At 40.0% G+C, this 16,148-nt stretch overlaps 1 protein-coding gene across 9 annotated transcripts in view; it reads left to right on the top strand.

Moving 5' to 3' along the window:
* FKTN (fukutin) overlaps positions 1–10,830 on the top strand; it is a 65,950-nt gene extending 55,120 nt beyond the window's left edge. For 3 of the 9 annotated variants that reach the window (XM_039870621.1, XM_039870613.1, XM_039870622.1), the window contains exon 11: positions 3,001–4,650. In XM_039870621.1, coding sequence (XP_039726555.1) covers positions 3,001–3,170 — 170 coding nt within the window. In that variant the 3' untranslated portion in view covers positions 3,171–4,650. Of the gene's footprint in view, positions 1–3,000; positions 4,657–10,717 lie in introns of those variants that run through there. The other 6 variants (XR_005654477.1, XR_005654480.1, XM_039870619.1 and 3 more) reach the window with 4 other exon arrangements.
* Positions 10,831–16,148: the final 5,318 nt, after the last annotated feature.

Here is a 16,148-nt window from a genome sequence, read left to right on the forward strand (position 1 = left end):
TTTTTTTTTTTTTTTTTTTTTTTTTTTTGGCTAGGAAAGGAAGCTAAATGTTACATTTTATCTAGGCTGTTTAGGACTACTTTCTGGACCAGATTGGCAAATTTTTCTCTGAAACTAGAGAATAATAGGGATGTCAGAAACGGAAACCAGGCCTGAGGGAATGGGCTGACAGAGTTTTCTTAAAAGAAAGTTGGGGTAATACGGTGGTTACCAGAGGGGAAGGCGTGTTGGGGGAGGATGCAGTAGGTAAAGGGGGTCAGATATATGGTGATAGAAGGAGACTAGACTTTGGGTGGTGAGCACACAATGGAATATACAGATGTATGTTATAAAGTTGTACACCTGAAACTTATGTTGTTAACCAATATTATCCCAATACATTTAATTTTTAAAAAGTTGGTGAAAGTAACCTATAACTACTCCACTCCAAATTTTAAAAACAATGAACACTCTTTTTGATAAATGATAACCAATGGCCTCTCTCTTAGGGTGAACTTTCCAATGCCATAATCATTGGGTCTTTTCATAAATAACATAATTAGGTTTTCGGGGACCTTTATAAATTACCAGTAAATTGATCTCCAAATGATAGGCCTTTATAATCAGCTTTCTCTTTGTTAGAAAATCAGCCCATAGAAATCATACCCAAATTCTAAATAGCCAAATCTAATTTTATTTTTCATGGTTGAAAAAATATAGTAGATAATAACAGTGTTCCTGGGCAAAATCTACCCTGGTTAGTACGACCATTTGCTTGTACTCAGCATATAGAAGTGCATACATTCCACGTTTCTCCCCATTTTAAATTGGGACTGCCTCCGTTCCCTAGGGGCTCTCGCCCATTCCTATTTAGGTTATTTCTCTTTAATCGGTTCCTGGAGTCCAAGGTCTTGAAGTGCTCAAAATCTAAGGTATCTTGGCCCCATTGGCTAAGGCTCCGTATCCTTCTATACATAGACCACTGGCTGCAGGAATGCCTTTCTTGATTGTTAATAGGAAACATAGGAAAGCAGGGGTTTGTAGATCGGGGACTAGAGTAGCATCTGGGAATCACACTAGTAATGAATTCCCAGCCTGAAGCCTCACCCCATATTACAGGCTTAAGGCTGCAAATGTTCCTCAGTCTCTCACTAGTTTCACCTTTTGGAAAATGAACAGTTCTTTTATCCTTAGTGTTATAAACCTCCGGAGGAAATTTCCTCTCAAAACCTAGTCAAGGCAAGTGCCACATCCTCACCTTCTGACACATAGTCATCATTTGAAATGGCTTTAAAGCATGGGAAAACTCCAGTTCCTGACCAGTCAAAAGAATTTCTCTGAAGAAATATCCCGCAGCTCTTCCTTTTCCTCCTTCTCTTCCTCTGTCGTAAAGACCTGGGCTAGGTCATCTCTAACATCTTTAGGGAAGGCAGCATGTTGGTTTAAAAAGACTACAAGCGTTTGAATTAGGCCTGATTTTGGATCCCAGCTTCTTCATGTGGGGTTTGTGGTATGGGACCTCTCAGCCTTAATTTTCATGTGAGTGAATTGGGGAAATGATATGTACTTCTAAGAGTTTTTACTTAGGATTAAATGAAATATAAAGACCTAGGTGTAAGTAAGTACCCAAGAAATGTTCTGTTTTCTACTCCCAAGTCCTTTTCTAATTCTTCAAGTGGGACTAAAGAAACTGTGGGCCAGGGTAAAATTCTTCCTCAGAAGGCTGAATACTGAATTTGCTTATGAAAAATTTTTCATTATATCAAGGTATTAAAGGATAAATTGTATGGTTTATGAATTCAGAGACTTTCCCAAGTTGCCTCCCTCTCTACATAGGACTTGTATCTTCATTTTATTAGTCAAGCTGTTGTCTCCGAGGATCTTCTTATGCTAGCCCATGTGCTACTTTGTTCTTTGATTCCAAGCAGTTCACTCTGTACCTCCCTAGATTTGGTGCCTACTCTGCCCTGGACTTTTTTTTTCCCAGTATTCTACTTTTTCCTAGACATAAACCCTCACTTCCTTTTTAGTAAACCTCTGCCCAGCCAAAATCAGATATGTCATGATTTAGAGAAGGAAAGAATTTAGAATACTTAATTCTATTTAATTGTCTGTACTGATGTATGAATGCCTATGTCAGTATTAATAAAGGATAATTGAAGATATTCATTTCCACCTTCTTCCCCCAAATTTGTGCTTCTGTCTCAACTAGGCAAGAATCAACAGAGTATGTGATGCTATTTTCAGCTGCTCCACATCAAACTGAAGTTCTAATTATAGTACATAAGTCAGACAGCCAATTCAATGGTAATAGCTTTTGTACAGGACCAGTGCTAAAGTAGATAAGTGTAAATTTTTCTAAAGAGAAATCTCTGCTTCTCTATTCTCAGAATGCTCAGAATGCTCCCCTTGCCATCCCCCAACCCAATGCAGAGATTATATAGGAACATATTAGCCAGCCCAGCAGCTATATATTGATGATCAGCTTACAGTGGGGTTGCAGGGGAGTATGAGGAAAATTAGAAGTTCTATACTTTGTTCTATAAAACAATCGTACTGTCTTATGCACCATTTTTTAAAGAAAATTACCAGATTTTGTAGCCTTCTATTGACTCATTTAGAGCATGGGAAATATTTCATGTGTTTGTTAAATGAAAATTATATGTAGCTATTTGTGTGTCCCTTCTACTTCATAACCAGAAAAACATGTATGTGAATTTTCTAAAGAAAGAGATATTTTAAACATGAGTAAATTTTAGTGTATGCTTACCAGTTTATTATTTGGTTTTATCTTCTGGTACAGATCGTTTGTGGTTCTACTGAAAATATCTTTAATATTATTACTTTGATCAGAATTTGTAATATATAATCTAGTTTATAATGATGAATAAAATGTTTCTAATCTCTTGAGATGTTTTATGTTTATTTTTGAAGTTTGCAGAAGAAATAACAGCTACTAACATTTATAAGCAATCTGGTAAAATTATAATCTTTCACTGGTACAATATTTCTAAAATTCAGGTCTGGGAATCCAAGCGTTCTCAGTGATAACCAGCCAAAGACCTTCGGTTCCAAGCCTCAGCCTGCCAGCCAAAGACCATCAGGAAAACAACTGTAATCAAAGAAAATTAGGTTTATTAGCTCATTGCAGCAAGAGAGAATACCCACCATTGGAAACCATAACATTTTAAGAAGAAAGAACTAGAAGGGATTTTACAGATTTAAACTAAAGTAAGAAGTATGAAGAGTAGCTACAGTGGAGTGAAAATAACATGGCATGGAGTAAAAAATCCTAGTTTGTCTGATTCCAACAATGTGTAAAAAGGAATTACACACCATGACAAAGTGGGGTTTATTCCAGACATATATGGCCTGGTTCAGCATTCAAAAATCAACAACATGAGAGTCTGAATGTTTCCCCCCTAATATTGGAAACAAGGTAAACATGTCTGTTCTCACTACTCTCATCCGATATAATCCTGGAAGTTCTCACCACTGCAAGACAAGAAAAACAAAATACAAGTAGGAAAGAAAAAAATAAAGCGCTTTATTTTCAGATGACATGATTGTCTACATAGATAATACCAAGAAATCTACCATAAACAAAACCAAAAACCAAACATAAACTTCTGGAGCTCATAAGCGAGTTTAGTATGGTGACAGTATACAAGATTAAGATCAACACCAAAGAAATCTGTTGCATTCCTATATTCTAACAGTGAACATATGAAAACAAATTAAAAGCATTTTATAGTCACTCCAAAAAAAGGAAGTACTTAGGTATAAACTTAAAACGTATACAGTATATGTATGTTAAAAATACTAATGAAAGATATAAAAGGAGACCTAAATAGAGATACATAGCATGTTTATAGATGGGAAAACTAAACATAGTAAAGATGTCACTTCTAACCAAATTGATCTATAGGTTTAATGCAGTTCCAATCAAAATCTCAGCAAGATTTTTAGTAGACATAAACAACCTTATTATAAAATACATGTGGAAAGGCACAGACTCTGAATAACTCAAGCAATCTTGATAAAGAAGAATAAAGTAGCAGAAAGATTTGGAACTGGAGGACTAAAGTTTGTCCTTACAATAGATGTGCCATCTGACCTTATAAAGTAGGTGTTTATCCCTTTTTTTGCATATGAAGAAGCTCCAATTTAGAGGTAAAAGAGATCTTAAACTCTTATCTTCTGTTTTGAAATGCAGTGGCTACTCTCTGCCAATTCTAGTTAACTGCATATTAAAAAAATTTTTTAAATTAAAACTTGAGACCAACTTCTTATACTAAAAGTGAGAAGAATCACTTTACCCAACATTAAGGCTTCCTATATACCTGTTGTACTTGTTATGAGCTGAATTGTGCCCCCTGACATTCATATATTGAAGTCCTAACCCCCAGTACCTCAGAATGCGACTACATTTGGAGATAGGGCTTTTAAAGAGATAATTAAGATAAAAAGAGATCATATGGGTGGGCCTTAATCCAATACATTGGTGTCCTTATACGAGATTAGGGTACAGACGAGCACAGAGAGAGGGAAGATGTGAAGATTTAGGAAGAAGAGGGCCATCTACAAGCCAAGGAGAGAGGCCATTATCAAAAAGACAAGACAGAGCAAGTGTGGGTGAGGATGTGGAGAAAAGGGAACCCTTTTTCGCTGTTGGGAATGTGAATTGGTGCAGCCATTATTGAAAACAGTATTGGAGGTTCCTCAAAAAATTAAAAATAGGACTACCATATGATCCAGCAATGCCACTTCTGGGTATATATCTGAAAGAAGTGAAATCACTATCCCAAAGAGATATGTGTACCCCATGTTCATTGCGGCTTTATTTACAATAGCCAAGAAGACATAGAAGCCACCTAAGTGTGTATCGGCAGATGAATGGATAAGATGTGGTATAGAGAGAGAATGAAATATTATTCGGCCATGAGGAAGAGGGAAATTGTGCCATTTGCAACAACGTGGATGGACCTTGAGGACGTTGTTTTAAGGGAAATAAGTCAGAGAAAAACAAATACTATATTATCTCACATGTGGAATCTAAAGAAACGAAACTCAGACACAGAGAAGAGATTGGTGGTTGCCAGAGGCAGGTGTAGGAGTAGAGGAAGTGGGTGAAGGTCAAAAGGTACAAACTTCCAGTTAAATAAGTTACAAGGATGTAATGTACAGCATGGTGACTATAGTTAACAAAACTGGATATTTGACAGTTGCTAAGAATAGATCTTAAAAGTTCCCATCACAAGAAAACAAAAATTTTTAATGTGAGGTGGCGGTTGTTAACTAAACTTATTGTGGTAATCATTTCACAATATATGCTGTTATCAACTCTTACATTATATGCCTAAATGTATACAATGTTATGTGTCAATCTAAATAAAACCGGAAAAAAAGACATTACCATTTTTTATCATAATTTCTCCCATGAACATCTCATAAGATTTTCTTGAACTAAATATTCATAAATATTTAACATTTTAATATTAGTTCTTGCTCAGCTGATAATTAGAAACCATTTTCTATGTTGTCATTGGTGTGAGGAGTGACTGATCAGAACTTCCAGGCAGTTCAGCCTGTGCCTCAGCTCTGCTCCTCACACTTGTGGTTTTGGCAAATTACAACCACAATGAGATAACACCGCACAGGTATTAGAGTGGCTAACATTTAAAACAGTGATCCCACCAAATACTGTAGTTGTTTCTTTTATGGTTTTCTTTTTGAATGTGTACTATGCACCACTGTTTGTACTATGATTTTACTAGCAAGTGCGGACATTCATAATACGCAATACTCTTCATCATAAAATCAAAAGGAATAATCTTGTCCCAATTTTTAGAAAACAGACTTTTAGTTTTTTGGTTTTCTCTTTTCCTTCAATTCTTCATTGAATTACTCGGTAAATTTAATAAGCCTCTTTAAACTCTATTTATTCATTTATTATCCTTTTGTGTCCTTTGTAATTGACTTTTCCCTAATTAGATTTATCAGCAAAAGTCCTTCAACAACTAGTGGTGTTCTTAGTTTTCTGTAACTTTACATTTCATATTTATCATCATTTTTTTATCTAAAACTTTTAAATTCAAATTTTATCTATAGTTTCAATAATTTGGAGAATATTTTCTAGTGAATGTTGCAGGAAAGGTGATTGGGTGACTAATTTTCTGAAAATTGATTACCACCAAATGTCTTTCAGGTGTCTTAGAAAAACAGTGGTCTCATAGTTAGAATGTCTAAGAGTTTGTTTTGGATCTTAAACTGGGTAACCCTCTAATCCAGCCAGATCCTGCATAGCAGAAAAACCAGAGTGATTTAACAAACAAAAAGAAAGCCTTCGCTTTTAGGATGCTTTCCTCTCCTCACAGCATGCCAGTCATAATTTGCTAGAAGCCATCTTTCCCCCATAACCTAGTGAGAGAACAGGAAATATCTATAGCAGTGCTGTCCAAAGAGAGCATTCCATATACTGGAAATGATCTCTGTCCAGTACAGTAGCCACTAGCCACATGTGCCTATTGAACCCTTGAAATGTGGCCAGTGTAACTAAGGTACTGAATGTTTACTATTATTTTAAATAATATAAATTAAGTAGCATCATGTAGGAGATAGCATAATGGACAATGAAGTTTTAGAGGGTTTGATGGGACCAGCAAGGGCTTAGGAGTTGTAGAGTTCTGGACTCAAATCCAGGGGCTGCCACTTCCTAGTTTTGTGATCTTGGACTAGTTATTTAACTTTTGAGCTCCAATTTATTTTTCAATGAATGGGGCTTAATACCTACCTTTAAGAGTTATAAGACTCATAGGAAATCTGCAGTATCTGGTATACTTAGTACGTAGTGGATGCTCAGTGAATGGTAGCTATTATTATTTTCACTTATTTTTATTTCTGCCTTTGACATAAATTCTATGAACTTGTATTTTCCTGACATAATAATTTTTCTGTAGAATTTGGTATCTCAGAGCTCTCCTGAGTAGAGGACCCCTTCCTGAGGACTGTGATAAGAAGTGACCATGGCCTCAAGGGCACAGGGGCAAGGCCTATCCTTTAGGGAGATAGGACATGCGATTAAAACATAACACTTAACAGAATAGAGTCTCAAAGACCAGGCTTAGGTAAGGGGACCAAGGTTCCAGACTTTCTAGAAGGTGGCCTGAGTACCTGGGCTAGAAAAAGCTCCAGGAAAGAGGGCAGGGAGAGAGACAGTGAGGTTCAGCTGGATCTTAAAGATTAAACAGAAAATTTGAATAAATGAAGAAATGGAAGAAAATATTACTGAATAAAGGGAGTTAGTAAGATCACAGAATGTACTCTATGGGGCAGTGAATAAGACCATCTGGGTATGTATGGATGAATAGTAAAAACAAACAAAAGCACAACTAGAAAAGTGGCCAAGGAGCAGAATGTCAGGGCACTGAAGATCCTGCTACGGAGTTTGGGTAAGAAAAAGCAGAGAAAGGTTATTTTTGAATAAGAGCATGGTACCTTCAGTAAACACTTTTGGCTAGATGACTACTCAACAGGCATTGCACTAAGGCCCAAGGTTCACTGACTCGACAAACATTCATGAAGCCCCTTCAAGGCCAGAGTTGGGATTTTGGAGAATTTAGATTCACTGAGACTGATCCCAGAAACCCTGAGATTCCTAAAATTGCAGGGCACAGAGGACAGAGGACAGACAACTGAGGTTCAGCCAGGTGGATATTAAACCCCAGGTGGCCCAGGTAAGTTTACTCCTAGGAATTCCCAGTCGGTGCTAGGCATGTACACAGTCCAGGGTTAGGAATTGCTTGAGGCTGAGGAGCGTTTGGTGTTGGACTGGAAAGTGGAGCTTGGGAGCAGTGCTGCCAGCCACAGAGAGGAAGTATGTTGGGACCAAGGAAGGTGGGGTCTTATCCAGGGAATTCCAGGGAATTAGAACAGTCATTTGGGAGCCAGGTCAAAAGCTCAGATAAATTGGGGCAAGAGAGTTGGTAGTGAGGTCCTAGGCTCTAGTGAAGACATGAAGGCAGTTTCTGGAAAGTGGTAGGGGAGGGGGACACAAAGGAGCCCAGTGGTCAGTGTTAGGCCTGGGCACCGCAGTGCAGGCAGTGCAAGAGATATGAGGAAGAGGCTGGAGCCATTCCTACACCTGCGGCTTCATTAGAAACTAGGACATTTGGACTGTCCACAGGACAAGTGGACTGCCCACATGGAGATGCCGCAAGGCTTACCCTCAGGAGCTGGAGAAAGCAGAAGGCAGGAAAGGAGATAGGCTCAGTAGAAATGTTAAATTCTGGGTCTTAACTTGGTCCTCATTTCCCTGCTGACTGTTTGCCTCTGCAGACTCTGGTCTCTGAAGGGTAAGGATTTGCTGTTCTAGTTGTTAAACCAACCTTACTTTCCCCATCCTGCCTCCCACCCTGAAAAGGCTTGGGATTCCACTGGCTTTCTGGGCCATTCTCGGCCACTAATCAGGCCAGGCCAAGTCCATATTGTTTTCAGTCTTCCTCACTTCCACCCAACCAGATGCTGCCTGGGTCAGAGAGCTCACACAGGGGCTGCTGGCTAATGGGGTCTGGACAAGCCTAAAACTCCTACCGGGATCAGAGTGGTGGTGGGTGGGAGGCTGCATCTTATTAATACAGTCTGCCTCAGTGACACCATAAGTCTCAGAACCAGGTCCGAACCCCTAGCTGGTAACCTACTTATTTTCAGGCAATGTTCAAAGAAACCACATCCCCACCAACTAGAAAAGATAGGTGTGCTCTTGGGTAATGCAGAAGTGTCTGCATTATGAAAAGCATAGGTGAGAACAGTGGTGAGAAATCAGTTTCCTCTGTAGGTTTTTATTGGTTATATTTAAGGTAACATCCTCTAATTTTCCTAAGTCTCACTGAAGCCTCCTGAAAACATCTGCTGGTTTAGAGGGGTAAAGGAGACCCTCCTTCATCCCCTAGGATGGTGTGTGTGTGTGGGAAGGGGGTTGGTAGCAGGGGGGGGGCTGGGGGGGTGTTGTTTAGCTTGGGATTCGTCAGTCTGGGAAGCTCAGGGCTCTGGGCAGCTCAGGCCTGGCAGATTTCCCCCACCTGCCTGAAATTTGGCCAGGCTGAGCAGAGGCCCCTCCCGAGCCCAATCCTGCACCTCCACTCTCCATCCCCTGGAGCCGTGGCCTTTATTTCAAGTCTAGTCCCCAGGGGGCTGAGTGGGGAATGAGGACAGCTGATAAGCCTAACAGTATTGACTTTATGGGGAGTGTTCAATGAATTTACTTTCTGCAAGAAGGCTGCACTCTTATCTGCTGCCCACAGAGCATCTAAATCCTCATCTAGGGGACCCACTGATGAGTCATGTCCCCAGACAAAGACAAGAGAATAAAGAGGAAAAGGGAAGTTGCACCCCACCCCTTTCTTTTCTCCAGTACCTGGTGCTGCCCCCTCTCCCCCGCCCCTTTGCTTTCCTGCTGCCTCTGGGTTTATTGGCTGGAAATACAGCTCCAGGCCTACAGAACGAAGGCCAAGCCAGCCTGGTCTTGACAGCATCAGCAGCTGGGCACACCCAGGGCTGTGCGTCCCTCTAATTGGTAACTATGGGAAGAAAAACCCACGCACTGGAAGCAGTTATGTGCCCTGCTTTCTGCTACAATGGTCAACATTTGCTCTGGACAGAAATACCCACCTGGCCTCAGCACCCGGTGCCTTGGTGCGAAAATGTGTATGCATGTGGGTGTGTGGGTGTCACCATGGGGTCCTAGGCGTGGGGAGGGGAACAGTGGAAATTGTAAGAGAGAGCCTGATGCTCAAGGGAAGCTTTTCTTTTCCCCCACTGACTTCTCCCTCATCCAGCCCTGGGCTCTGTGTGCTTCACATAGTGAAAGGAAATACATGCCTTGAGCAGCACGGAACCTAAAGCAGCTGGAAGGAGAGAGGTGGGAGCCAGGATGCCGGGTTGGGCAAATGAAAGAAAAAAAATGAAAGTGCCCTTTAGAGCTAATGAGAGGTGTATGTTCAGATTCCCCACCTAGATTTTGGATAGAGTTTTTCCGGTAATAAAAACTCAATAAAACAATGTTTATTGAGCAACTATGATTTCATTAGATGCCTGTTACCATCATTTTTAAGCCTTTGCTACAAATCACTAACTTTACATACATTAGCTCACTGAATCTTCACAATAACCCATGAAGTTGGGTTATTATTTCCAATTTACAGCTGAGAAAATTGAGACTAAGAGAAGTAACTTGCCCGGGCTGACAACTGGAGCAGAGATTCAAACACTGGTCAGTCTGCCTCCACAACCAAATCAAAGGTCTTCTCTTAGCAGCTACACTAACATACCTCCCACTTGGTATTTCTCAATACTTAATTCCATGTAATCCCCACCATAAAAGCAATGAGATTTTATTATTATAATTTCATAGGAAATAGATTCAGAAGGGTAAATTTTTTCTCAATACTATCCTTTTATTTCTTAAAGAAGTAGCAATTTGATTGAGAAAATGACAAAATAGCAGTGAACCTCTAAACCCATTAATAAATACCTCTACTTACAATCTAAACCAGTTACCTCATCATTGTACTTATCCTGGGCAAGACACAGAGTTAGACAGCAGACAGAGAAAATGGGGGAAAGAGGAAGAAAGGGCATCGACAGCGTAGTGTTAAACACAAAGCAGGAAACCTTTGTAATTCTGATTTCAGAGAGTAGATGGATCACTCTCCCTCACCCCCTTTTTTTATACAAACAGGGCTCTGTTACATTTGGTTCCAAAAGAAGACCATGCCTGAGATGCAATGTTCACTGCTTGTTAAATGGAGGATGTCTGGTAACTCAACCAAGCAGTAAGCTGTGGCAATCTCCCAAGTAAGGATAATTTTATTTATAGAGTAATACTGTTTCTCCTCCATTGTCAATGAAAGTCACTGTATGCTGTGTTGGAAAAAAGCACAGTAGACAGCAGATTTGTTTCCTTCTAAATCGGTACCATTTTTTTCCTTTATTGTTCCTGTCTATGAGTGTGTCCAGGGCCACAAAACCAGTGTACATCGGAGACTCTGGTCTACAGATTCTAGCATCTCTCCTTTTCTGTCATATGTAGAGAATGACCTTGGAGAAGTCCAAAAATGACGATGAAACCACTAAATGTCTCTTTCCTTATCAGAGAAAACCAAAACGCTCATCCTTCCTTACACCCCTCCCAGTGGTCAGGTAGAGATTGGACCATGTCAGCATATTTCTCCTTTCCAGATGCCTGGATTCCCACATCACCTGCTTTCATCTGCAGTTACTTGCTTTATTATTTTTTTTTTTCTGTTTGTTTGAGGGAGGTTAGAGTGTGGGCCTCAGGGAGTGTCTCAGAGGAGGTGAGCTAATCTTTACGTTGTCCTATGGGTCCTGTGAATGGAGTGACATTAAGATCCATGAGAATTTACAGCCTCTGCTGGCTCTGGAAAGATGTTTGTCTAAGAATCGCTAGTAAAACAGTGTCAGCTGCGTGTGAAGGCTTGTTTCTTTGGGCACGCATTTTAGTATTAAATTTGGGAGTAATATTTTATTTTCTCAAGGGTGATAACTTGTTATGTAACTTCATGATCAAAATATACAATTTCTCATATTAAATGAGAAAATTGGGTGAAATGCCTAACATGACTCGTAGTACTTAATGCTAAATAATGGAGATAGAGTTTTGGTGCCTGGCCCAGAGTTGATGCCCAATGCTACCCACCCCGCTTCAGGTCAGGCCACCGTTCCCTCTCATCTGCATTCCTATCATGACCTCTTAACTAGTCTCCCCACATCCTTTCTTGGTCCACTCTATATAACAGCCAAAATGCTTTTTCTCTGCTTAAAAAGCAATCATCCCAAACCCCTTTCCATGGCCTTAGAAGCATTCACTTCAAAGAAACAAGCTATGTGTCTTCTGACAGAATACGGGCCAGGCTGGAGGTAGCTGTTTGCAGAAATGAGTCACCGTTGTCTTGCATTCATTCAACAAATGTCTTGCCAAACAGCTTTTACATGCAGTGAGCACAGTTTGTGGGATCTAGTGATTAATGAAACTAAGTCCTTGCCCTTCTAACATTTACAGTGTAGTAAGCAAGCCAAGCAAGTAAACTAGAATGAGATTTGTTTTGAAAAATTCAACATAGGAATGAGACTGCTTTAAAAGAAAATCAGAGTCAAAGGAGTTGAAATTTACCAAATAAATTTCCACAGAAAGATAAAACCTATGACCAAGAGTCATACCCACACACCTACACATTAACTGTAAGTGAATGGGCACAGTTTTATTTGGAAAATGCAAATTTAAAATAATATAAAACAAAATGGAATTCATGGCTAAAAGTAAGGCAAAGAAGTTCATTTTACATTGATACGGGGTACAATTCTCTCAGTAAAACTTCCATGAGTTTTTATGTGTCAAATGCAGTGCATCAAAAGGTATAAAGATCTAAAACAAGCACTCCCAGAAAAACCAGAAGGAAGGAATAGACACTAAGTAGTCCAGGGAGATTTTCACACAACTCTAACAGATCAAATAGATTAAAAGTCCCAAGAATATAGAGGATCGATTTAATGGATTGAAAAAAAAAACCAAAAAAAACAAAAACTTTTTTTCAAATAGAGGATATACTTCCTTTTCTATTGCCAATGGGACATTTATGAAAGCTGACCATATGTTTTACCAAAGAGATAATTTTAATAAATATTCCAAAGCAAAAAATGTATGAGTTATATCTTTGACTACACTGCAATACTATTATAAATTAATAGCAAATGGTTACACAAAGATACAACAATAAGGAAATTTTAAAAATATTTTCTAAAAGAAAATTTTAAATAAACAATAGATATTAGAAACTAATGACAAAGATGCTGCAAATGGAAACACAGGATGACACCAAAAGTATATCGGAAGAAAATTCATGGTCTGAAATGCTTTTCTTACTAAACAAGAAAATATGAAAATAAAATAAACACCCATCTAAGAATGGGAGGTGAAGAGAGAACAAAATAAACATAAGCAAATGAGAAAGAGTAGATTTAAAAAAGATAGAGCAGAAATTAATGCATTAGAAAATCATAAAATGATGAATCACAGAGGTAGTCTTTTAAAAAAGAACAATATACAAGCATCTGCTAAGCTAATCAAGGAGAGAGAATTCGTGAACACAGAACATGAAGGATGGGAAAGGCATTAACACAAATACAGAGATTTTATTTAAATCATTGCATAACTATATGTAATGCTTTACTCATAATTCTGAAAATGTCAAAGTTTATATGTCGAAGTATCAAAATTGACAAGAGATAGAACACTTAAAGGTACAAAACCTACCTAGAAGCATTTACCAGTAAATTCTATTAACTCTCAAGAACCAGCCAATTCATGTGACGAATAAATTAATGAATGCATACACAGTAGGTGAATGAAAGAAGGGCTGGATGGATGGATGGACGGACGGACGGATAAATGGAGAGACGGACTAGGGCCTGGATATACAGAATTGGGGATTGGGGAGGTGGCTAAGAATGCGGTGGGAGGAGGAAGATTTAAGACTGGTTAAGGCAGATGCATGACCTCCCGCCAGAATGACCTTGGCCCAAAACCACCTGGGCTGATAGAAATCCCCTCTGAAAACCAAAGTTTGGTCTTTCCTAAAACTGAAAACCCCTGCACACAGGACTAGAGGTCCAGTGTTCACAGGATAATCCAGACAGATCAATTAAGCCAGCAAAACCAGATCCTGACAAGGCCACGCTCTCCTAGCGATCTGCCCTTCCCTCCCCAGCCCACTCTTCCCTCCCTGGGAGACCGCAGGTGCAGTCTCTCCAGGGGGTGGTGAGAGCCATGAATAGTAAGGGTTTTAGCTCAAGCACACAGAGGCATTTAGCTGCCCGAACCTAATCCCCCAATAATCGGATTATGTAAATTTGTACTTCACCCCCTTTTCCCTGGATCTAGCCCCTAAGCTGTCCACATTGGAAGACTGGGATGGGTGAGGAGGCCCCATCATTCTGAAGAATCACTACTAGTGGAATGGTACACCAAAATTGTCCCCGTTTAAAAAATTATAAGACCAACAATCACAGGTAAGAACGTTTTAAGAAGAAGACAAATGTCAACCCTGGTTCCAAGGTTCCAACACAATTGTGCTTCCTCTGCAGTCCTCACTCCATCTTTCAAGTCCTTGTCCACTTGCAAGCAGATGCTATTTTATAGCTTATTGTTTCTTCAGCATCTGATCAATCTTGCTACCCAGTTGCCACGATTCTTCTTCTTGTTCTTTTTTTTTTTCACAACTACAGACTATACCATTAAGAGAATATATTACCTCACAGGTTTTTGGCTAAGATGAAGGGTAATATAGATTCTTGGTTTAAAAATCTAACAAGAGCTCTATCAGAATTGTGATACAGTCAGGCAGGGTGGAAAAGCTTAGTCACCGTGAGCGCCTTGAGGCAGCAATTCCCCGTCCACGTCATACAAAGAAGACAGAAGGGCAGTAAAAGGACAAACAGGCAATGTTTACCACACATATTAGGTTATGTTTCTAAAGGCCCCTGTTGTGTCTCTGCACAAACTGACCAATTCTCTCCAACCTACTCTCCAGTCCTTCCTTTGCTCTGCCACCAGAATGAACCTCGTACCCTATAAATAGAAACATATTACTCCCATGTTCGAGGCACACAGATGCCTTCACATGGACCACTGTCTTCCCCACTCCTACATGTGTAATTCCTATTTAGCCTTTCCCACCTTACCTGGGTTCTGTGCTTTAGATGGCCCTTCTCTGGCCCTCCTCCACCTACCTCGGGCCCATTTCCCACATTCTAGGCCACACTCTGGGTATTTGGGACCCCTGGATTTAGACCATACTATGGATATCCAGGACCTCTGAATTTCTACTCAAATGGCCCTGATTCCATTTTCAGAGTCAGCACAGGGCTCTTTCTTAGGTCTCTGTGCACTGCGAGTCTACATCATATACACAAGACCCCTCACAGAGCAGGACAGAGCTGGAGGGTAGAAAAAAATGGGGCTGGACGTGGATCTGGAGTCTCCATTCGTATCCTTGTCCTGAGTCCCACAAATGTCAGAGGCAGCTCTGCCTCAAAGCCTAGTTTATTTTTTTAATTGTTTATTATTTTTTTTCAAAGCCTAGTTTAAATGTCATCCCTTCTACGAGCAATCTCTGATCCTCCCGCTGGAATCGTTTGCCCCTCTAACTCCAATTTCACACTCTCTGGTACTCAAGACAATCTGTCTTATATCTAGTCATTTTTGTTGTGTCTTCTCCTTCCCAAAGGCTGTAAACTCCTTGACAGCAGATATAGTTTTCTTTACCTTCCTGCCCCCTGAGAACCTAGCAATTCTTACAACAGCTTTTTTATTTATAATAAGAACTGTATTTTTTTTTTTTTTTTTTTTGGAGGATGGGGACAAACAGCTCCAAAGTCTCAGTGGCTTCCAACAGAAAAGATTTATTCCCCATTCATGTTACATGAGGGCTATGGTTGGCTGCGGGTTTGCTCCATGGCTTCCAGGCTGAAAGAGCAACCCCAAACATGACTCTCTCTCAAGCCTGAGCCCAACTCTCAAGCAATGACTCTTAAATGTGAGTCAGGTCTGCTCACATCTCATTGATGGATGCAAGCCACATGGCCAGGCCTCGAAGCAGACAGGGAAGTGCTTTCCATCCACCTAGCGGGGAGGCACTGCCAGCCACATGGGAGAGGTCAGGCTATATAATTCTCTCATAGGGAAGCGGGCTAGTGGTTGTAACAATAACACACTCTACCACAATAAAATTTACGATATTTTGACTGAGAGGTAGGTGCAGTGCTAAATTTTTACTGTTTTGTTTTTCTCATTTAATGTTCAGAATCTTATCACTGTCCCCATTTTACAGATGAGGAAACTGAGGCAGGGGGAAGTTACATCATTTGCCTGGGATCACAAAAGTGGGTGGATCAGAGATTTCAACCTGGGTATACAACTCCAGAGTCCTTTGTTCCTATCCACCAAGTTGTGATGCACTTGTGAATTTATTGTGCCAAATCCTATGCTGAGTCCTTCAGAGAATGTGACGCCTAGAAATTCCTTACTTATCCATTCATCAGTCAGCCAGCCTTTGATGGATGCCTGTTCACTGGGGCTAGGGAGGGGATGGGAA

Source organism: Pteropus medius, unplaced genomic scaffold, assembly GCF_902729225.1.
Source record: "Pteropus medius unplaced genomic scaffold, Ma_sr-lr_union100, whole genome shotgun sequence".
NCBI classification, from domain to species: Eukaryota; Metazoa; Chordata; class Mammalia; order Chiroptera; family Pteropodidae; genus Pteropus; species Pteropus medius.